Here is a 24257-nt window from a genome sequence, read left to right on the forward strand (position 1 = left end):
CCCCCCCCCCCCCCACCCCCCCCCCCCCCCACCCCCCCCCCCCCCCACCCCCCCCCCCCCCCACCCCCCCCCCCCCCCACCCCCCCCCCCCCCCACCCCCCCCCCCCCCCACCCCCCCCCCCCCCCACCCCCCCCCCCCCCCACCCCCCCCCCCCCCCACCCCCCCCCCCCCCCACCCCCCCCCCCCCCCACCCCCCCCCCCCCCCACCCCCCCCCCCCCCCACCCCCCCCCCCCCCCACCCCCCCCCCCCCCCACCCCCCCCCCCCCCCACCCCCCCCCCCCCCCACCCCCCCCCCCCCCCACCCCCCCCCCCCCCCACCCCCCCCCCCCCCCACCCCCCCCCCCCCCCACCCCCCCCCCCCCCCACCCCCCCCCCCCCCCACCCCCCCCCCCCCCCACCCCCCCCCCCCCCCACCCCCCCCCCCCCCCACCCCCCCCCCCCCCCACCCCCCCCCCCCCCCACCCCCCCCCCCCCCCACCCCCCCCCCCCCCCACCCCCCCCCCCCCCCACCCCCCCCCCCCCCCACCCCCCCCCCCCCCCACCCCCCCCCCCCCCCACCCCCCCCCCCCCCCACCCCCCCCCCCCCCCACCCCCCCCCCCCCCCACCCCCCCCCCCCCCCACCCCCCCCCCCCCCCACCCCCCCCCCCCCCCACCCCCCCCCCCCCCCACCCCCCCCCCCCCCCACCCCCCCCCCCCCCCACCCCCCCCCCCCCCCACCCCCCCCCCCCCCCACCCCCCCCCCCCCCCACCCCCCCCCCCCCCCACCCCCCCCCCCCCCCACCCCCCCCCCCCCCCACCCCCCCCCCCCCCCACCCCCCCCCCCCCCCACCCCCCCCCCCCCCCACCCCCCCCCCCCCCCACCCCCCCCCCCCCCCACCCCCCCCCCCCCCCACCCCCCCCCCCCCCCACCCCCCCCCCCCCCCACCCCCCCCCCCCCCCACCCCCCCCCCCCCCCACCCCCCCCCCCCCCCACCCCCCCCCCCCCCCACCCCCCCCCCCCCCCACCCCCCCCCCCCCCCACCCCCCCCCCCCCCCACCCCCCCCCCCCCCCACCCCCCCCCCCCCCCACCCCCCCCCCCCCCCACCCCCCCCCCCCCCCACCCCCCCCCCCCCCCACCCCCCCCCCCCCCCACCCCCCCCCCCCCCCACCCCCCCCCCCCCCCACCCCCCCCCCCCCCCACCCCCCCCCCCCCCCACCCCCCCCCCCCCCCACCCCCCCCCCCCCCCACCCCCCCCCCCCCCCACCCCCCCCCCCCCCCACCCCCCCCCCCCCCCACCCCCCCCCCCCCCCACCCCCCCCCCCCCCCACCCCCCCCCCCCCCCACCCCCCCCCCCCCCCACCCCCCCCCCCCCCCACCCCCCCCCCCCCCCACCCCCCCCCCCCCCCACCCCCCCCCCCCCCCACCCCCCCCCCCCCCCACCCCCCCCCCCCCCCACCCCCCCCCCCCCCCACCCCCCCCCCCCCCCACCCCCCCCCCCCCCCACCCCCCCCCCCCCCCACCCCCCCCCCCCCCCACCCCCCCCCCCCCCCACCCCCCCCCCCCCCCACCCCCCCCCCCCCCCACCCCCCCCCCCCCCCACCCCCCCCCCCCCCCACCCCCCCCCCCCCCCACCCCCCCCCCCCCCCACCCCCCCCCCCCCCCACCCCCCCCCCCCCCCACCCCCCCCCCCCCCCACCCCCCCCCCCCCCCACCCCCCCCCCCCCCCACCCCCCCCCCCCCCCACCCCCCCCCCCCCCCACCCCCCCCCCCCCCCACCCCCCCCCCCCCCCACCCCCCCCCCCCCCCACCCCCCCCCCCCCCCACCCCCCCCCCCCCCCACCCCCCCCCCCCCCCACCCCCCCCCCCCCCCACCCCCCCCCCCCCCCACCCCCCCCCCCCCCCACCCCCCCCCCCCCCCACCCCCCCCCCCCCCCACCCCCCCCCCCCCCCACCCCCCCCCCCCCCCACCCCCCCCCCCCCCCACCCCCCCCCCCCCCCACCCCCCCCCCCCCCCACCCCCCCCCCCCCCCACCCCCCCCCCCCCCCACCCCCCCCCCCCCCCACCCCCCCCCCCCCCCACCCCCCCCCCCCCCCACCCCCCCCCCCCCCCACCCCCCCCCCCCCCCACCCCCCCCCCCCCCCACCCCCCCCCCCCCCCACCCCCCCCCCCCCCCACCCCCCCCCCCCCCCACCCCCCCCCCCCCCCACCCCCCCCCCCCCCCACCCCCCCCCCCCCCCACCCCCCCCCCCCCCCACCCCCCCCCCCCCCCACCCCCCCCCCCCCCCACCCCCCCCCCCCCCCACCCCCCCCCCCCCCCACCCCCCCCCCCCCCCACCCCCCCCCCCCCCCACCCCCCCCCCCCCCCACCCCCCCCCCCCCCCACCCCCCCCCCCCCCCACCCCCCCCCCCCCCCACCCCCCCCCCCCCCCACCCCCCCCCCCCCCCACCCCCCCCCCCCCCCACCCCCCCCCCCCCCCACCCCCCCCCCCCCCCACCCCCCCCCCCCCCCACCCCCCCCCCCCCCCACCCCCCCCCCCCCCCACCCCCCCCCCCCCCCACCCCCCCCCCCCCCCACCCCCCCCCCCCCCCACCCCCCCCCCCCCCCACCCCCCCCCCCCCCCACCCCCCCCCCCCCCCACCCCCCCCCCCCCCCACCCCCCCCCCCCCCCACCCCCCCCCCCCCCCACCCCCCCCCCCCCCCACCCCCCCCCCCCCCCACCCCCCCCCCCCCCCACCCCCCCCCCCCCCCACCCCCCCCCCCCCCCACCCCCCCCCCCCCCCACCCCCCCCCCCCCCCACCCCCCCCCCCCCCCACCCCCCCCCCCCCCCACCCCCCCCCCCCCCCACCCCCCCCCCCCCCCACCCCCCCCCCCCCCCACCCCCCCCCCCCCCCACCCCCCCCCCCCCCCACCCCCCCCCCCCCCCACCCCCCCCCCCCCCCACCCCCCCCCCCCCCCACCCCCCCCCCCCCCCACCCCCCCCCCCCCCCACCCCCCCCCCCCCCCACCCCCCCCCCCCCCCACCCCCCCCCCCCCCCACCCCCCCCCCCCCCCACCCCCCCCCCCCCCCACCCCCCCCCCCCCCCACCCCCCCCCCCCCCCACCCCCCCCCCCCCCCACCCCCCCCCCCCCCCACCCCCCCCCCCCCCCACCCCCCCCCCCCCCCACCCCCCCCCCCCCCCACCCCCCCCCCCCCCCACCCCCCCCCCCCCCCACCCCCCCCCCCCCCCACCCCCCCCCCCCCCCACCCCCCCCCCCCCCCACCCCCCCCCCCCCCCACCCCCCCCCCCCCCCACCCCCCCCCCCCCCCACCCCCCCCCCCCCCCACCCCCCCCCCCCCCCACCCCCCCCCCCCCCCACCCCCCCCCCCCCCCACCCCCCCCCCCCCCCACCCCCCCCCCCCCCCACCCCCCCCCCCCCCCACCCCCCCCCCCCCCCACCCCCCCCCCCCCCCACCCCCCCCCCCCCCCACCCCCCCCCCCCCCCACCCCCCCCCCCCCCCACCCCCCCCCCCCCCCACCCCCCCCCCCCCCCACCCCCCCCCCCCCCCACCCCCCCCCCCCCCCACCCCCCCCCCCCCCCACCCCCCCCCCCCCCCACCCCCCCCCCCCCCCACCCCCCCCCCCCCCCACCCCCCCCCCCCCCCACCCCCCCCCCCCCCCACCCCCCCCCCCCCCCACCCCCCCCCCCCCCCACCCCCCCCCCCCCCCACCCCCCCCCCCCCCCACCCCCCCCCCCCCCCACCCCCCCCCCCCCCCACCCCCCCCCCCCCCCACCCCCCCCCCCCCCCACCCCCCCCCCCCCCCACCCCCCCCCCCCCCCACCCCCCCCCCCCCCCACCCCCCCCCCCCCCCACCCCCCCCCCCCCCCACCCCCCCCCCCCCCCACCCCCCCCCCCCTCCCACTATCCCCCCTCCCCCACCCCCCCCCCCCCCTCTTCAGATGTCATGGAGAATGAAGGCCTTGGGGATGGAGGGTGCCAGTCTGAGGTGGTGGAAGATGCTCCCTTAGATGGGATCCCTTCCTTAACTGGTGATCAGCTATCCTCTCGCACTGAGGATACCCCTCAGGGAGGTGGGGGGCTCCTTGTAGTGGGTGATTCGATCATTAGAAATGTAGAGAGTTGGGTTTGTGAGAGGCGTGATGACCGCATGGTGACTTGCCTGCCTGGTGCGAAGGTTGCGGATGTCACGCTTCGTCTAGATAGGCTTTTAGACAGTGCTGGGGTGGAGTCAGCAGTTGTGGTCCACATTGGCACCAACAACATTGGGAAATGTAGCCGGGAGGTTCTGGAAGCTAAATTTAGGCTGCTAGGAAACAGGTTGAAGTCCAGGACCTCCAAGGTGGCATTCTCAGAAATGCTACCCGTTCCACGCGCAGGGCGAGCTAGGCAAGCGGAGATACAGGGTCTCAATGCGTGGATGAGAAGGTGGTGTAAGGCAGAGGGTTTCAGATTTGTCAGGAACTGGGGAACCTTTTGGGCCCCCCCCCCCCCCACCCCCCCCCCCCCCCCCCCCCCCCCCCCCCCACCTCCCCCCCCCCCCCACCCCCACCCCCACCCCCCCACCCCCCCCCCCCCCCACCCCCAGGCTGATGGGAATTGTAGTTCCTGAACATCTGGAGAGCCGCAGGTTCCCTACCCCTGTCATAAACAAATTAAAAACCTAAGATGATCATGGAATTATGAGTAGATGTCTAATGTCTCATATCTTGCTCATTTGCACTTTTAAAATATGTAAATGTATGCATTTTCAATAATTTACAAATATATAATTTATGTTTTACTTTTGAGATGCAGCAGTTGTCATATTTAGGGCTCTGTGCCTTTTAACCTGATGTGTTTCACTGGCCCCTTCCGCACACGCAAAATAATGCATTTTCAAACCACTTTCACAACGGTTTGCAAGTGGATTTTGCTATTCCGCACAGCTTTAAAGAGCACTGAAAGCAGTTTGAAAGTGCATTATTCTGCATGTGCGGAATGAGCCACTGTTTCTTTTGAAATTGGCTGTGTTTCCTCTCATTACTGTATTAGTTTATTTTTATTTATTGTCTATGTTGTATGGTTATATGTTGAATGGGTATAGTGGTCTGGAATGGCAGGATATAAACAGTGAAAAATAAGATTAGGACCCAACAATCTCTCAGATGTATTTGTGTAGTGGCAAACCATAATTTACTGTTAAGTCTTAGCTCAACTCTGTGTAGTTTTACATACATTAAAAGAAGAACTTGAGGGTAAAGCACATAAATCCCAGGTTAAGGACAGAGACAGGGTATACAGGTGTCTCTATGCTAATAGTAGAAGCATTCGACCTAAAATGGGGAAGCTAGAGTACAGAGTTTTGAAGGAGGACTTTGATATAGTGGGCATTACAGAGACATGGTGGAATGAGGAGAACCAGTGGGATGCTGTTATACCAGGCTACAGGCTCTATAGGAAGGATAGGACAGGGCGCATTGGGGGTGGAGTTGCCCTTTTCATCAAAGAGAGCATAGTATCACATAAAATAGACAATGCAAGGGGAGCTGGTTCCCCTACAGAATCACTGTGGATATCAATACCAGGTGTGAAGGACAGTTTAATATTGGGAATATATTATCGTCCCCCTGACCAAAGTGCACAAGAGGATTCCGAGATGGAAAAAGAAATTAGAGAGGCCAACAAAAACAAAAATGTAGTGGTAATGGGTGATTTTAACTATCCCCATATAAACTGGAAAAATGCATGTTCAGATCATAGTAAGGAGAGAGCATTCCTGGATATGCTAAATGACTGTGGCTTAGAGCAGATGGTTGTGGAACCAACCAGGGGAGAGGTGATCCTAGATCTAATTCTATGTGGGACCCAGGACCTGGTGCAGGAAGTCAGTGTTGTTGAGCCGATAGGGAACAGCGACCACAATGCTGTCAGATTCAGTATCTCAGCATGTGAACAAGTGGCAACTACTAATGTAGTTACATTCGCCTTCAGAAAGGGAAATTTCTCAAAGATGAGGGGGATATGGAGAGATGTCAGGAGTGGTGTCCCCCAAGGATCCGTTTTGGGACCAGTGCTCTTTAACCTATTCATAAATGACCTGGAAGTAGGGGTGGGTAGCGTGGTGGCCAAGTTTGCAGATGATACCAAATTATGTAGGGTGGTGAGAACCACAAAGGATTGCGAAGAGCTCCAAGCGGACCTTGATAAATTAGGTGAGTGGGCCCAGAAATGGCAAATGCAGTTCAATCTAGCAAAATGTAAAGTGATGCACATAGGGGCAAAAAATCCAAACTTCACATACACGCTACAGGGGTCAGTTCTATCAGTCACAGACCAGGAAAGGGATTTAGGCGTCTTAGTTGATAGTTCCATGGGAATGTCAACTCAATGCATGGCAGCTGTAAAAAAGGCAAACTCTATGCTGGGGATCATTAGAAAAGGAATTGATAATAAAACTGCAAAGATTGTCATGCCCTTATATAAAGCAGTGAGATGCGAGCCGCACTTGGAGTACTGTGTCCAGTTCTGGTCACGTGATCTCAAAAAGGATATTGAGGAGATAGAAAAAGTGCAGAGAAGGGCAACAAGGATGATTGAGGGACTGGAGCACCTTCCCTATGAGGAGAGGCTGCAGCGTTTGGGACTCTTTAGTTTGGAGAGGAGGTGGCTGAGGGGATAATGATTCAAGTCTACAAAATTACGCATGCCGTAGAAAATCTTGACAAAGAGACCCTTTTCTCTCTTTCTCACAATACTAGAACCAGGGGCATTCATTGAAAAATGCTGGGGAAGAATTAGGACTAATAAAAGGAAACACTTCTTCACGCAACGTGTGATTGGTGTTTGGAATATGCTGCCACAGGAGGTGGTGATGGCCACTAACCTGGATAGCTTTAAAAGGGGCTTGGACAGATTTATGGAGGAGAAGTCGATTTATGGCTACCAATCTTGATCCTCCTTGATCTGAGATTGCAAATGCCTTAGCAGACCAGGTGATCGGGAGCAACAGCCGCAGAAGGCCATTGCGTTCACATCCTACATGTGAGCTCCCAAAGGCACCTGGTGGGCCACTGCGAGTAACAGAGAGCTGGACTAGATGGACTTTGGTCCAGCTGGCTTGTTCTTATGTTCTTATGTTCTTATGTTCTTAACTGAGGAACACATGTGTGGGATCCAATCGACTTTTCAGCTGTTCATTAAATGAGAAGGGGTTCCTCTCTGGTCATCAAAAAGGCTATGCTGAGGAACTATGGACAAAAACCATGTGGGATGGCGACTGTAATAAGAATGGAATTAAGCATGCTTGAGTGAAAAAGTCTAGCTGGATCCAACCCCTAAAATTGCTGAAATTCAAATTTGGCACCAAGAAAACTTTTTAGCAGGGGTGGAATAAGGGAGAACTGTCCCTGGGGCACATGTGCGCCCTGTGTCCCTGCTGCGGTGCCACCCACCCTGTAATGTTCCCAGAACACCCCTGCTGCAGCGGCACTTGGGGTGGCGCACCCCCCTCCCCGTCCCGTTGACGCTATGCCACTGCCTTTTAGCATAAAAGTGCAGGAATGTTATAATGTTGAACAGATGTTTTTACCATGCAGGTTGTATTCAGACTACAGCATTTGGGATATCATAATCAAAATATTTTGATCATAATCAAAATATCTGTAAACAAGAAAGGATGTAAAATGTTTTTTGGGGGGAGAGAAGAGGAATCATAGATTAGGAAAAAGTATAATCTATCTTCTGAATGTGAAGGAACCTCTAAGGAAACCTGATAGTACATCTTATCATGTCCAAAACGCAAAGTGAATATTTTCCCTTTTCATAATGATCTGTAGGCCTCTAAAAATCTTTGGCAGTTACAAGATAAACCTTAGATACTAATGAAGTCAAATCCTCATCATTCTTCAGTTCCTGCCCTAGATCATGAAGAACACGAATAATCAGATAACAGGTCTTTGTTGGAAAGTTTATTTTCTTGCATAGAGTCCTGGAAATCACCCCTCGTATAAGAAATGTCTGACAGCTGTATTGTTCTCTCCTTTTGTGTACTATATCCAGAACCTTCTTTTTATTTTGGTGACACGGAATACCATGTGGCTGAGAGTTCTGGTTATGTAGAAGTTCGTATTTGGAGAACTGGTACAGACTTAACCAAAGCAGCCACTGTCACAGTGCGTTCCAGGAAAACAGAGCCAATGTCTGCAGAAGGTGAGTGCTCCTGATGCATTCTATCTGTATGTTAGCCTTTACCTTTTTCCCCTACAGAGGCCATTTTAAAGTTCTTACCAAGTCTTGGATTGGGCATTTGTTCAAAAAGTTCAGATTATACAGTTTTGCAAAAGTGGACACCAGTTTTCAATAAATAGTCCCTAAAACATTCCTCTGTCTGTAAGACTACATCACGTGCAATCCTGTGAAAACCCATAGAAGGAAAGGAGAGGGAATTTCTCTTACTTGAAAGGTGGAGGTTAGTTTTGGCTGCTTCTTGTGAAACCCCAATCTCTATCTTCCCTCTTAGTTTTAAGTTTAGTGTTGAAGCTCTCTCTTTGTTGTTTTTATTTAAAGGTATCTTGATTTAACTTCAACAATTACTACCTATCATTCTGAGAACTTCTTGCCTAAACTGCTACAGTGAGGAACTGGGTTAAAGGATGGTAAAATACAGAAATGGGGGAAAGGAAACGGGATGGAGGACAGGAGGACTGATTTATAAGATTACCACCTCCAGTTTAGGAAATTTCTCCTGCCAAACCTCGTACTTTCATTTCCATCACTCACGCCTGCCATTTTGTGTGCTGCAGTAGATTCTTTGTGGAGATTCCCCCTGGATGGTTTCCTCTGCTTGCAGTTCATCCATTTGCTATTTCACTGTAAAAAGTAGATCAATAAAGTTTATTTAGCCTAGTAATTCTGGGCACATGTTATTTTTCCTTTTTTTTGTTTTTGAGGGGTATGTTTGGAAAGCTACAGCAGTACGATTAGAGAAGCTGCAATATACACCTGTTTGTGTTGTGCAGCTTCACAGACATCCCTCTCAAAACAAAAAAAGGGAAAATGACATGTGCCCAGAATCACTAGGCTAAACAAAGGTTATTGATCTACTTTTTACAGCGAAATAGCAAACGGAGGAAACCTCTGTGGAGAATCTCCACAAAGAATCTGCTGCAGCACACAAAATGAAGGAGGTGCGCCACTGTGAAACTGACAAGAGCTCTGTGCAGCAGGTAGGATAAAAGATCCATTTTTACTGGCAACACTTGTGTTCTACTGTTCTGTGGAAACACAAAATGCCAAAAACTGACCTTTTTATAATATCCTAAAGATGTTATATTTATGCTGTGCAGACTCCACCAATGCTTATTTTTAGGTATATGCCATTCAGGTTTTTTAAAAATAAAAAATAAATTCTACAACACACATGCAAAACAATTTATATTGAAATGAAAAGAAGATACATGTCTTGATTTATGAACATGTCCCACAAATAATAAAATAGCTTCTCTTTTTGTGTAGCTGGGGTTGATTATGTTGGCATTAGCCGAAACCTTGATTTTGCTCCTGGAGTAAATATGCAGACCTTCCGTGTCACCATCTTGGATGATTTAGGACAGCCTGTCCTTGAGGGTCCAGAAAAGTTTGAACTTGTTCTTCGAATGCCCATGAATGCTGTTCTTGGGGAGCCAAGCAAAACTACCATCTTCATCAACGATACTGTCTCTGATTGTAAGTGCTTACAGAAATATTTAAATTTCTGTTGATTCAGTGTATACACAGAGTCCATTTGTTTAGAATGTATAACTGGCACATAGTGAACACACTGGGGTAATTCAGAGGTGGGATTCAGCCTATTCGCACCGGTTCAGTAGAACCGGTAGCTACTTGTTTGTCTAGTTCAGAAAACCAGTTGTAATCCCATCACTGAGTCCTTTCGGAACCAGTTGTTCAATTATTTGAATCATACCACTGGGGTAATTCATCAGGCACTGACTTTCTCTCTGGCAGTTCTTAGGATCTTTATGGAGGAGGGGTTGATATTGTTCTATTTTTCATCTTTTTGGTTTTGAGTTGTAGAATCAAATTGATCTATTTACAATCAGTAATTCCATATGAATCTGCAATGCCATCTTAAACCATGATCTGGAGAGTTTAGCTCCCAGGAGAGTGTAATACTAAGGTCCTTGCTAAGGTCCTTAATGAGTTGAGTTCTTCATTACTCATGTCAGCAGCTTTTGAGAACTTTAAGGGACTCTTTGTGTAGTTTTCAGGACAATATATTCTCAGTACTTTTCAAGTTGTCCCTTCCAACCATTTGTACTTTTCTGGTTGTTTTATATGTAGAAAGGCAATGAGGTGTATTCAACTACTTCCAACCTTCATGGAGCTGGACTTTTGGTTGTACACCTCACTATGATTAGAAAACTGTAATGTTTAGTGGAAACGGTCTGATTTTGAAAATAGTGGGTACATCTAAACATTTCTCCTTCTTTCTGACTTTTTGAATTTTAGTTAGCACTTCTTTCATATACAGTAGCTTATTCTGTAACTGTAGCCATGAACTCAAATGCTATTTTTAAAATTCTAAATATAAGGCAGAAATAATTTTTTACTGGGTAATTAGCATAATCTGAATAAAATTAGTGAATCTGAATGAAAGATTACAGTAAAATGTTTCAGCTATTAAGGTGTTGTTTTTTTTGTAGTACCAAAAGTCCAATTTAAGGAACCTTTATATACAGTGAATGAAAAAGATGGGCAGCTGGTGGCTATAATTTATCGCAGTGGTGACGTCAACCATAAATCTACAGTCCGCTGCTATACTCGTCAGAGTTCTGCACAGGTCATGATGGACTATGAGGAGAGACCAAATACCGATGACTCTATCGTGGTGTTCCTCCCAGGTGAGATATCCACTTTTTACAAAGGAATTTCTCAAGAGAGCAGGCTGTTTTATTCTCAGAACCTTTTATGAAAGGATATATTTTGATTTATAATTGAGTGCTGAGAATCTTTGGGTGGCATTATAATATACTTTTTTTAAAAAATGCAGTAGAAACACTAACAAAGGAGTGTTAAATTAAGATGTCAGTATTTAATAGCTATGGTTTTATTTTCAGTACATTTATTCACTCATCCATCATTATTAATTTTATCTTTAAAGCATATGAAAAGGCAAACCAGATAATTTTAATGAATTGACTTGTGCATACCATAATAGTAAAGTAGTTCTGTCCAAAAAAGAGGTGGGCACACAGCCAGGCTAACATTTTCCAGACATCATCTATCAAAGTCTTACTTTGATTCCGCACATTTTGAAGATTTTAATATATAAAGCTGCCTTGTAATGTTAGTGGAGCATTAATCCATCTAGCTCAGTATGGTCTACTCTGATGGGCTATCCATGATTTTAGACAGATTGAATCTTCCAATTAAACTGGTTGTTGTGGGCTTTCTGGGCTATGTGGCCATGGTCTGGTAGATCTTGTTCCTAACGTTTCACCTTCACCTGTGGCTGGCATGTTCAGAGGTGTATCACTGAGAGAAGTGTGCTACACACTGTGTCCAGTGAGAAGGGAATGTTACATTCCCTTCTCACTGCACACAGTGTGTAGCACACTTCTCTCTGTGATACACTTCTGAAGATGCCAGCCACAAATGCTAAAAATAGATTATTCCATCCATAGTCCGGCAACCCCAGGTATACATTCAATAGTAACAGCATTGCTATGTATTGAATTTGTAATTTGGATGTTGGAATTAAATTGTAGGCATTACCAACATTTTTTTCAGCTGTTTTTTTTTTCTCTGATAGGAGAAATTGAGATGCCTTGTGTGGTGATCCTAGAAGATGATGCCATCTATGAAGAGGAGGAAGAGTTTCGACTAGTGCTTGGAACACCAAAAAGCACTTCTACGTTTGGCGCCTCCATAGGGGAGCAAAAAGAAACACTGGTGAAGATTAAAGATGAAGAAGACAGTGAGTTTACATGACACTTTGGCATTCTTTGCACTGTGGAAGTAGCATTCCGAGGTGTAGCTACCGCGGGGACATGTGGGGACAAATGTCCCAGGCACCCACCATTTGATCACGTGAGGGCGCAGAAAAATTTGGGTTCGTTCGTAACTTTTTGATATTTTTAGTGTTTTTACTTTGTCGGCCAGCAGGGGGCGTGGTTTTTAGGCTAGTGGCACCAAAATTTCAGGCTATCATCAGGTGACACTCCTGGGTTCTCTAGGAAAATCTGGGCTCTCTAGTCTAAACAACATTGAAAGTGATGCTGTTTCAGGATGGATTTTTCCCCACTCCACCCTCCAAACAGTATCACTTACAATATTGTTTAGACTAGAAAGCCCAGATTCTCCTTTTCAATCCACCTTGAAGGGAGAATCTGGACTCCCTAGTTTAAACAACATTGAAAATGATACTGTTTTTGGGATGGATTCCCTTGGGATGGATTCCCCCCGCCCATCAGCATCACTTTCAATGTTGTTTAGACTAGGGAGCCCAGAGTCTCCCTTTAAAGTGGATTTAAAAGGAGAATCTGGGCTTTCTAGTCTAAACAGCATTAAAAGTGATGCTGTTTCAGGGTGGATGCCCCCCCCACCAAAACAGCATCACTTTCAATGTTTTTTTTTAATTAGAGAGCCTTACATCGAACTATCTAAACACTTCTTTCTACATAGAATTCCTAGTTCATGACTTCGGGGCCCACTCCACACAGCAGGTTGCAGTCGGGATGAAGTACCTCATTTTCCTGTTTTCGTGTTGACATGCATTTGTTCATGCTGCAATTGGAGCCCACTGAAACAATGCGGGTTGCTCTCACGGAGGCGTGTCTATTTTTTTTATTTACCTCCCACTGATGCATAGCTAATCATTCATGCACAAATGAACCCCCACAGCCATGCTGACGTCTCATAATACCATGATACGACCATCTGCACCTGTGTGGCTATGCAGATGTAAGCAGCAACATTTTTTTAAAAAGGAAAGCGGAGGCGAATAAAGCACCTCCTGCCTGCCCATTTGCTCGCAAGTGGCTTTTTCAAAAGACTTGCGAATAGTGCAATTCTCAAAAAACCTGGTTTGGGGGAAATAACATGGGACAGACTCACTTTAGGTGTGGGATCTGCGAAATGCCCCCCAACAGGTTTTTTCCCATTCTAAACCCATGTTTATTGGCCCATGCGGAGTGGGCCAAAGTGACCTGAGAAGCAAGGTCTGTATACATTTTATTTGCTGCTGCTCTGAGTCCGCAAGGGGAGGTGTGGGATATAAAACGAATTATGAACAACAACAATTGTGTCAATACTTAGTGGCTGTACAGCAGAGTATAATGACAGCATGACCTGTGTGTCCCTTAGCAGGATCAAAGTGGAATCATATTAATTTTTTCCAGAATATTTTATTTTATAAGTTAATTCACAGTACTTTTTAATTCTTGAAGTTGTGAAACTTCAGGAATATTCCTACTAAGGTTTTCCTTGCCTTTTATTCTGGCAACAAAGAGTACCGTGTTTCTCCAAAAATAAGACAGTGTCTTATATTAATTTTTGCTCCCAAAGATGCACTATGTCTTATTTTCAGGGGATGTCTTATTTTTCCGCTCCACAGCTGCATGCTCTGGTGTTCTGTTCGATGAGCATGCTTCCAAACAAAAACTTTGCTACCTCTTACTTTCGTGGGATGTTTTATATTTAGCACTTCAGCAAACCTCTACTATGTCTTATTCTCAAGGGATGTCTTATTTTTGGAGAAACAGGGTAGGTTGCATCAGTAAGCAGCCATGTTCCCAGCACAATAACCTCACAGCAGCATTTTCTGAAGTTTGTGTCACCTGTGCATTACAGTTATAAAGATTCAGGTACACAGTTTATTAGCCTAAGTTTAAGTTTGTTTTCTTTTTTTTAACTGTCAGATTTTTTTTGTATACACTTTGCATTGTACTGTAATAGGTTGCATTTGTGCCTTGAATGATTGGTTACAAGCTTCTGATCCATTTGTGGCTTTTATACAGCCAACAGAAAGATTAATAGATTATCAATTTCTAAATTAAGAAACACATTAATTTTTGGATTAAGAAACGTAATACTGTATTCTCCCTGTCTGAAATTCCCTGAATAATTCCACATACTTTTACGCTAAACAAAGACTACAAACTGCTTTCTTGTCAAAGAGCAGAGAATGACTTTTAAGTTCTCCTACAGAACCAGTGATTAAGTTCTCTGAAAGCAAATACAACATTCAAGAACCTCAAGAGGCTGGAGAGATTGCAGTAGTGAAGATCCCTGTCTTACGTCTGGGTGACAGTTCCAAGGTTTCTATTGTGAGAATTCATACAAAAGATGGTTCAGCTGTCTCTGGAGAAGACTATAATCCAATGTCTGAAGGTAAGACAATTCTGTGAATGTTAGAAAACAGTGGAAAGTACCAGTGCCTGGCATAATAAAATTAGATAGGGAATAATAGCTGGGTGCTACTACTACCAGCTACAGAAGCAAAATCTTAGCTGCTGACATAACAGCTGCAATCATAACCTGAATTTATAAGTTTCATATTCGTCAATTTTTAAAAAAATGGTAGTTGCCATTTGAGGTCAACAAGGTACAACATTTGAGGTCAACAACAACCACACTTTACTGTAATTTTTTTTTTAAATTTTGAATTTGTCTTTTTACCTGTTAGATCCCAATGGTAAGTTTGGCACCAAATGTAAAAAACGAAGTCTGTTGCTGCTCTTTGGATTTCTTCTGAAGTCTCCTGTGGATGGAGAAAAAGAGTGTCATTTTTTAAAATGAAGCCTACTCTATTTCAGATATTGAATTCAAAGAAGGAGAAAAAGAGCACTTTGTTGAAGTTGAAGTTTTGTATGATGGAGTGAGAGAAATGAGAGAAGCGTTTACAGTACACCTGAAACCTGATGAAAATATGGTAGCTGAGACACAGGTAAAAACTGGTACTGCTGTTCACTGTGAATGCTGGTGGAATCCAAAAACAAAAGCTGCCAAATAACATTTATTTTTGGATTTGCCTAAATAGATCCAGAGTGACGTTGACCTTGTCTTTGTATGTTTATCTAAAAGTCTTTGTAAAATCTGTGGATGCCTAAACTATGCAAATGATCAGAGGCCTGCACAAGGTTCTTGCCCACAAGCCTACATATGTACACACTATTCTCTTGGGCTTTGAATTTCTGGAAGTTAGGCAATGGGGTCAGCAAATACTTCCGATCCATGCATTCATGTTCCCAGATATGTTCTATATGTTGTACAAGGCAGTTTCACACATGATTTGTTTATCCTTGGTTTCCTGATAGCATTGCTGTTTTTGGACACATCTGCAGTCTACAGTTTTGTAGACTGTTTTTGGACACATTCTTAAGTCTACAGTTTTGTATTCTGATAATATTTGTGCATAAAGCAACCTAAAAATCTACTTTGTTATAAAAGAGGTATTTTATACAGGAGAGCCTCATATAGAAGAACGCTTTTGGATTTCCTTTCACTTTCAGATTTTTCTGTCCTTCAATGCAGATGAACAAAGCCATTGTGTATATTGAAGAAATGGACAGTGTGGCAGATGTGACTTTCCCAGCTGTGCCTCAGGTTGTCTCTCTCCTTCTGTACGATGACACTGCTAAAAGCAAGGGAAACCCTCAGCCTCCAACTGGCTATCCTGTTGTGTGTGTAACGGTACGACCTGTTCCTACTAATTCTTCTTCAGATGTATAATTTCCATTGTCTCCTTCTAGTTGAAAAGTGAATGTTATTGGATCTGCAATCTAGCACGAAGTTTAAGACAGAAAGTTGAAGAACTCATTACCAAGAATTAGGTGTCCAGTTTTATGATTATGATTTTACTTACGCCACCAAAAAGAGTGGAGTAAGTCTGTTTTACCCTATGGAGGTCTTTCGGGTGGCCAGAGATTTTTTGTGTGTGCTTACTGCCTTCCTGTGCAGCCTAGAAGCCCTCTGGAGGGCAGCAGCACTATTCCTGGCCATTGGAGCACCTGGATTGGGCTTTAAGTCTTGCATTTCCCAGGTCTTACTTGACATAACATTTGACCAGGCTGGGACCTCTCTGACAAGTCAAAAGTTAAAAACCCGTCTAATTAAAGTCAGAAAGATAAGTGCCATATAACCGACACCTGAAAAATTCAAGGTTTTGGGGGATGTGTGGTTATCTTATGTATCGAATTATGTGAAACTCACATGTTATCAAAACCATTTAATTTTTTTCTATGAGGTAAATATTTTCCCAGGGTTCATTTCCGGGTAAACTATTCACAATTATCTTTCCAAGAGTATAATTTGAGAATTTGCTGAATTTGCTTAAATGGTAAAAATAAATCCTCAAGCCTGTTTTGGTCAATCATATACCATTAACTGTCATGAGTCTGTGGCAAACTCAAGACGCTTTTGACATACCTGTTTAAAAAAAATTAATTAAATATCTGAATTAATACTTCATTTACTTAATTTCTCAGTAAAAATCAGTGTCCACAAAATTAAATTGTTCTCAGTTTTTGACATAACTGAATCAGACTGAGCTATAGTAATATTGTGTGTATCTATCAAACAACAGGCGTGTAATCCCAAATACTCAGACTATGACAAGACTGGATCTATCTGTGCTGCTGAAAACATCAACGATACACTGACTTTGTATCGCTGGCTTGTCAGTGCTCCAAGCAGCAGTGATGGTGTTACTAGCCCTATGCGTGACGTAGACTCCAACACTTTCTTCACCAGCACCAAATCGATTGCTTTAGACTCTATATACTTCCAAGCTGGTTCAAGGATTCAGTGTGCAGCCCGTGCTGTCAATGCCAATGGAGATGTGGGTTTAGAATTGCTGAGCCTGATTCACACAGTTAACAAGGAAGAAGGTAAGGGGCAACATTTCTATTGTGGAAGCACACTATTTTCTCTTCTGCTACCCCACAACTGATGCACTTTAATCTTTCTGTGAAAAAGTGTGTAGCAAATTCCAAATAACTTAACTGACCTTGGAGATATCCTTTGACATTTGTAGTGCCTACTATACCTGCACTCTTGCTAAGGAGGTCGTATATGTTTCCTTTTCCCTGTTGTTGGCCTGGGGCAGTGGTGGGATTCAGCAGGTTCACACCACTTCGGCAGAACCAGTTGTTAAAATGCTGCTTGTACACAACCAGTTGTTAAATTATTTGAATCCCACCACTGGACTGGGGGTACCCTTGTCTTTGGATGGGTGAAAGTGGTTCTGTCAATAATGTTTCATATAAACTGAGGCAACATCTATTTTTGTTCATTTAAAACATTTTTATGCTGCCTTTCCACCTATCAGAGGATTCCCAAAGTGGCAATGCAATGAAAACATTAAAACATGCTTTAAAAATACCAAAACAGTTAAAAATAACAACATGTAAATGGGAAGGAGGATCAGAGAAGAAATGCCAAACAAAACAGGAAAGTCTTCACCACTTGCTAGCAGAGTACAATAATAGAAGAGGAAAGATGAATATCCTAGGGAGGGAATTCTATCGTAGTGTAGGGAGGGAATTCTATCATAGTGTATCAGAGTTGGCTACACTATCATGTGAGGAGCATAAAGCATAGGATGACCTGGACTTTCAGGTGATTTTTCAGTTCCTCCAAAGAAAGGCACACCAGAATGGCTTGCCTTTGTTTTAATTGTTGCAATCAATCAATCAATCAATCACGCCTTTATTGGCATAACGTTTTAATTGTTGCCATTCACAATGGGGTTGTTTTTTCCTGTAGGTCTTTGCCAGCCTCGCATACAAGGAACCGTGGGAGCAGAGCCTTTCTCAGCGAAAATACGCTACACAGGTCCCAATGATCCTGACTACCCCAATCTGATCAAATTAACAGTTACAATGCCTCACATGGACGGTAAGTGCTGGGCATGCATCTTTGATTACATTTTGCACAGTTACACTGATTCAGAGAAAAACAGAAGAGAAGCCAGTTCAAACACCGTTTTTAACATATATCAGCTGTTTCTGTGAATCTGTTGTTCTCACTTCTTTCAGCAGCATAGAATCAGGAGCAGAATGTGCTTTGATCTTCCACGAATTTGTTACTTGCATACATTCTGATTTTATTGATTGCTGGTTGTTTGTTTTTGAACCCTGGTCTCAAGAGCGATATAAAATTAATTGAATACATATATTGCTGAAAACAGAGTTTTGTGACACTGTAAAGGCTTCCCCCATTTATTGAGGCAAAAGCATTTGTGAGCCAGAGCCCATTTTATCAGCTGCAGGATCAAATGTGGTAGGGTAAGTTTATTACATTTAAAAAATTGTAATTAAGGTACCACAAGACTATGTTGTTTTGCTCTCAGCAAACTAACATCACATGTGGGGTTACATAATTGTTTAGTGAATGGGGTTTTGTATAAAGATAATGGTTGAATCTTGCTGATGGAAGGGGGATGACCTGACAATTCTCCATTCCTGTGGCAGATCCAAATCCATTATTGTGCTATTCAAAGGAGTCATCTGAAGCCCAAGAACATGGGTGTTTTCAGATGCACAGTGAGGTCCTATTTTGGGTGGGATAAACAGAGGTCCGGAAAATAACCCCCTTCAGATGTCACCTCAGCCATGAACTTGTTGGTAGTCTTAGGCCAGGGGTCTGCAACCTGTGTTGCAGATGTTAATGGACTACAAATCCCATCAGCCCCTGCCGATTGGCCATGATGGCAGGGGCTGATGAGAATTGTAGTCCACAAACATCTGGAGAGAAGCAGGTTGCAGAACCCTGTCTTAGGCAGTCTGCAGTTTTCTCCTCAGCATTGTCCCACTCCACCCAGTGTTGTAAGGATTACTGATACATAAATTGATCTGAAAGCACAGTATTGGTGCCAACTGGTTATTGTTGTTATTGCACTAAACTGAACTGATTGTGTGCTTTCAGGAATGTTGCCAGTTATCTCAACCAGACCTTTGACGAACTTCGAACTGACACTCAGTCCTGATGGCACTCGAGTAGGCAACCACAAATGCTCCAACCTCTTGGATTATAATGAGATCCAGACAAACTATGGCTTCATCATAGAGAACACCAAGAACCCAGAAGTGATTGGAGAAACTTCACCCTACCAGTATAGCAGCACTGTACGGTCTGCTAAGACTTTGCGTTTCTACCGTAACCTGAATCTGGAGGCCTGCCTGTGGGAGTTCAACAGCTACTATGACATGTCCGAGCTGCTGACTGACTGCAGTGGCTCCATTGGCACAGATGGTCAGGTATGTCCCATGAATGAGAAGCAATCAGACTCCAATAAAAGAAAGCAAGGCTGTATTTACATGCCCAGAAGTTCATAGAAGCAGTTCTCTCTCATTATGCGATTATATGCGATTAAATTAATCAAAAGATTACTGGGAGTAAAATGCAGTGCCCACTGAGTGCTCATTGTTTAATATAACTTAAAGCTCAGAAGGGTGTATGCTGAATCACGTAGGTGTCTAATGCATTTTTTCCTTTGCTTCTTTTCACGCTTCTCTAAAATTTCTCATGTAAAGCACACACAAACACAGGCTGCTTTAAAAATGGCTAGCAAAAAGGCCATTTGTGTGCCATCGACGTACAAGTAAAAGAGTTTTTGGGATTGTGGCTTCATACAGTAATATATTTTCCTTGCAATAAATATATGACTGCAACATCATATGTCTTATTTCCTTAGTATGGTCCCATTAGGTCGATCAAAAGGTACACAAAGTGTGGGACTCAATGGTTGAACATCTGCTTGGCATGCGGGTCCTAAATTGGCATGCATCTCCAGTTAAAAGGATCAGGTAGTAGGGGAAAGCCTCAGCTTGAGACCTTGGAGAGCCACTGCCAATCTAAATAGATAGTGGTGTTGTTATTATTGTAGATTTCACAGCTGCCAGATCTTTAGCTGGTTGTTGGCCTTCATTACAATTCGAGCCTCACCCAGAGGCCTAGGAAGTTGTAATGTATCGGCATAGTATTCGTGCGGATCCCAGCAGGGCTGCCTTCTGAATTTGACCAATGTTAATTTTGTCAATTCGAAGATGTTTCAAGTGCTGCCCTAGTGTTTTCGGGATGGCACCCAGCGTGCCGGTTACCACTGGGGCGACCTCAGCTGGTTTGTGCCATAGACGCTGAAGCTCGAGATTCAAATCGTGGTATCTAGTTACCTTCTCGTGTTCTTTTTCAATGACCCTGCTGTCACCGGGGACTGCTATGTCGATGATGCTCACTTTCTTGTCCTCGATCACGGTGATGTCTGGTGTATTGTGTTTCAACACTTTGTCCGTTTGGATTCGAAAGTCCCACAGGATCTTGACCTTCTCATTTTCCATTACTTTCCCTGTATTATTATTGTTGTTGTTGTTGTTATTATTATTATTTAATGTTATTGATTTTGATGAACCAGATGTTTGATTCAATGTAAAGTAGCATCATATGCGGTCCAGGGGTTGGATGGAACTTTCTGTGAAAGTCCAAAATTCTTTAAAAATCAAGAGGCGTTAAAAAAAACCCTAAAACTGAAATGCCAATGTTGTTGGTTTGCCAAAAGTGCAGATACCACATTTTTTTTTAAAAAAAGAAGAGTGGCAACTGAAACTTCACAAGTTTACATGGTGAGATTTTAACCATCACTTGCCCCCCTGCAGCAAACTCTGGGCAGCTGGCTGTGTGTACATTTTTAACACTTGACACAGGGGCGAGACGTAGAAATTCAGATTCTAGTTTATAATATTGCAAGCTGGGACCGGCTGGCCCTGGAGTTCGATGTGAATAAGGGACAAACCAAAGAACTGCTTTCAAGGTTGGGTGATGGTCATTGTCTGGATTCTTAAACATCTCTAAGTAGGAGGTTGTGCAGTTTGGATGTGGCCTGTATGTTAAATTCCCACATACTTTGCAATCAGTTCTGCAACTAAATGAAGGGGAAATGGGGCTTAGATGCAGCTCCCAGGAACCATCTGCATTGTTATGTTTGGAAAGCAGCTTTTGGCAAACAAGAGCTTAGTCAATACCCTTTCACTTCCAGAAAGTTGGAATGAAATGCACCGGAGGTCACGGAATGAATGCGAGATTTGTTATTATCTACTTAATCCTATAATAGAGCCTTCGCTGTAACCCCAGATTGCCACACAATTTGGAATGACTGTCAAGTCAATTTTAGGATGTCTTGTCCTTTGCCAGAGTTGTGTCTTCAAAGCCTGAGGAGTGCCTGCCTGGATTTGGTCTGCGTTTCATTCTCTCACTCTTCAACACAAGCTGTAACTCTTTTTGTAAGGCCTCAAGAAGAATTCTAACTACAGCTAGTAAAATTTGTTCAGGAACCAACATGTACCAAAAAACCCAAAAAACTATTCTGTCAAATTGAAAATAATTCAAATGAGGATGAGATTTGATACCATTCCTAGAATTGCTGTGAAATTAATTCTTCCAGATACAGTTTGAATGTAGCATCACCAAATGCCATTATGCATTGCAGGTGTTAAATCTGGTGCAGTCATACGTAACTCTGAGAGTGCCCCTCTACGTCTCCTATGTCTTCCATTCACCTGCTGCAGTAGGTGGCTGGCAGCATTTTGATCTGCAGTCTGAATTGAGACTCACCTTTGTGTATGACACTGCCATTCTATGGAGGGATGGCATTGGGAGCCCCCCAGAATCAGAACTCCAAGGTGAGTCTTCCTCTTTTACTTTGAAATTGCTCCTTAACTTGCTGTTTGAAGAAAACAGGATGCATGTTGGGTAACTGAAGTAAGGCAGTACCTCTCCTTTAGAACAAACAGGTGCCTGATATTTTTTTTAAGCAGCAGTGATGCTGCTTTTACATCACCCTGTTTTCTAATATGCTGTTAAGGTTACCTCAGGAAAACATCCCCCCCCCTCCGTCAATTCAGTCAACAGTGGAGTCTGTTCGAGACAAAAGTAACAAGAATCTCTGCTATTTTGATAGGCAAAACTCCCCTGATGACAATCTCAGTTGTGCATGCTTCATACTGCATAGTTCTTGGGGTGGGTCAAGCTATTTTGGCCTTGCAGAGTGTTCGGCTACCTCCTCCTGGGCTACCTCCAGCGGCTTCCGAAGTGCCTATGAAGGTTCCTTTGGATAAATAAACTAAATTAATATTGTATCCACATGGCTACAGCATTGCATCAGTTTCTATTACACAGATGCAGTCTAACTAACAAGTAGCAACTTCAGATGCAGCAGCACACACTTCAAAATACTGCAAATACCGTATATACTCGTGTATAAGTCGAGTTTTCCAGCACATTTTTTGTGCTGAAAAAGCCTGCCTCGACTTATACACAAGTCAGCTGTATTTTAAAAAATATTTTAGGGTTTTTACTTTGTCGTTTTTAGGCTAGCAGCACCAAAATTTCAGGATATCATCAGGTGACACTCCTGATGATACCAGCCAAGTTTGGTAAAGTTTGGTTCAAGGGGTCCAAAGTTATGGACCCCCAAAGAGGGTGCCCCCATTGTTTCCAATGGGAGCTAATAGTAGATGGGGCTACATTTTGATGGTCCATAACTTTGGACCCCTTGAACCAGACTTCACCAAACCTGGGTGGTTTCATCAGGATAATCTCTTGCTGATACCAGCCAGGTTTGGTGATGTTTGGTTTAGGGGGTCCAAAGTTATGGACCCCCATCCCCCATTGTTTCCAATAGTAGATGGGGCTACCCTTTTGAGGGTCCATAACTTTGGACCCCTGAACCAAACTTCACCAACCCTGGCTGGTATCATCAGGAGGGTCTGAAATGTTGGTACTGCTAACATAAACATTCCTCCCCTGACCAAAAACCAGTTTTGAAGGATTTTAACTCTTGTGTTTTAGCTTGGTTGCTGGTTGAGCTAAGGTTTTTGTATTTTTAAAGTTATTGTTGAGACCATATTGTTTTTGTTGACTCCCTTTTCCACTTACAGAACTAGTTTACTGTTTATCTTTGAAATAAATATTCAAAAACATTTAACGTACTGATGCCTCAATTAATGTAATTTTATTGGTATCTACTTTTATTTTTGAAATTTACCAGTAGCTGCTGCATTTCCCACCCTCGACTTATGCACAAGCCAATAAGTTTTCCCAGTTTTTTGTGGTAAAATTAGGTGCCTCGACTTATATGCGGGTCGACTTATACACAAGTATATACGGTAGCAAAAATATTCAAATGCTTCTTGAATAATAACGGTAATTATTATTTGCACCTAGGTTCTCTCTACCCCACCAGTATGCAACTCAATGATGAAGGACGTCTGGTAGTGTATTTCAGGACTGAGATTCGGTTCAGGGGACAATTTGTAATGTCCCACCCAGGTATAAAAACCAAGTTTTTAATTGTGTACTTCCAGAAAGTGACGGTACTCAGTAGCACTGTTGGTTCTTGATAGCAGACTTGATGAAACTCTGCGCAGATGAAGAAATAGATATTTCTTTATGGAAACAGTTTTGCTATGTGTTGGATAACATCTGTTGAAGCACTGTTACTATTGTAGTGGTTAAGGAAGCCTGAGTTTCAAATCAGGAATTCCCCAGCATGGTTCCTGAACTCACTAGGTAGCCTGAGGCAAGGTGGTCTCATCTCGCCCATCCCACAGTACTGGGCTAATGCCCTCACAGGGTTGTTGTAAATATTTCAAGATAGCATTTGTACATTGCTTTTATGTGTCCAGAGTGCTTCACATACTGCTCATCCCTTGATAAATTGTGCTTGTTGCTTTGACAGGTACATCTCTGTCTTCAGTGGTGATGTCTGCCGATCACCCCGGCCTCACGTTCACACTGAGCCTTTCTCAAAGTGAGCAAACTTTCCACCAGCCTATGCAGCAATGGAAGTTCATTTCAGATTATGCTGTAAGTGTAGATGTGTAATTTTGTAGTGCTTTTTAATATTCAAAATGGTTAACAATTGACATTTATTGTGATTAGTTAAAACAGAGGGATTATGACTTGCCCAAGACCAGCACAGCTGCCGGTGTGTTTTGTTAAGACCACCCATGGTTGACCAGGTTTGTGAAGATCAGCCCTCCATACTGAAACTCAGCGCAGCATCCAGTCATCTGGAAGAAAGTTCTGCCTGATTTACACATCACCTTTTGATGATGGGTAAAGCCATTACAAGGTGACTTCACATGGGCTGTCAGCCTGTTAAAGTTTTATGGATGATTTGTCACCTGATTTTTAGGAGATTATATTAAAATATATACATTGGTCACTCAACCTTCAGGAAAGGGAACCTTTGAATGGTATTGAAGGAAGTGCGTGGTTCCTCCTAAGTGTGAACT

General features: G+C 49.5%; 1 protein-coding gene across 1 annotated transcript in view; it reads left to right on the forward strand.

Annotated features, from left to right (window-relative positions):
* Nucleotides 1–24257, forward strand: part of FREM3 (FRAS1 related extracellular matrix 3) — a 102210-nt gene that overhangs the window by 60382 nt on the left and 17571 nt on the right. The window contains exons 7-19 of the mRNA XM_048509018.1: nt 8026–8175; nt 9481–9690; nt 10668–10865; nt 11777–11941; nt 14173–14355; nt 14781–14911; nt 15499–15657; nt 16550–16853; nt 17731–17862; nt 18892–19223; nt 21449–21641; nt 23185–23289; nt 23699–23826. Of these exons, the coding sequence (XP_048364975.1) occupies nt 8026–8175; nt 9481–9690; nt 10668–10865; nt 11777–11941; nt 14173–14355; nt 14781–14911; nt 15499–15657; nt 16550–16853; nt 17731–17862; nt 18892–19223; nt 21449–21641; nt 23185–23289; nt 23699–23826 (2390 nt within the window). The remainder of the gene's footprint in view (nt 1–8025; nt 8176–9480; nt 9691–10667; nt 10866–11776; nt 11942–14172; nt 14356–14780; nt 14912–15498; nt 15658–16549; nt 16854–17730; nt 17863–18891; nt 19224–21448; nt 21642–23184; nt 23290–23698; nt 23827–24257) is intronic.

This window comes from Sphaerodactylus townsendi, linkage group LG10 (genome assembly GCF_021028975.2).
Source record: "Sphaerodactylus townsendi isolate TG3544 linkage group LG10, MPM_Stown_v2.3, whole genome shotgun sequence".
NCBI classification, from domain to species: domain Eukaryota; kingdom Metazoa; phylum Chordata; class Lepidosauria; order Squamata; family Sphaerodactylidae; genus Sphaerodactylus; species Sphaerodactylus townsendi.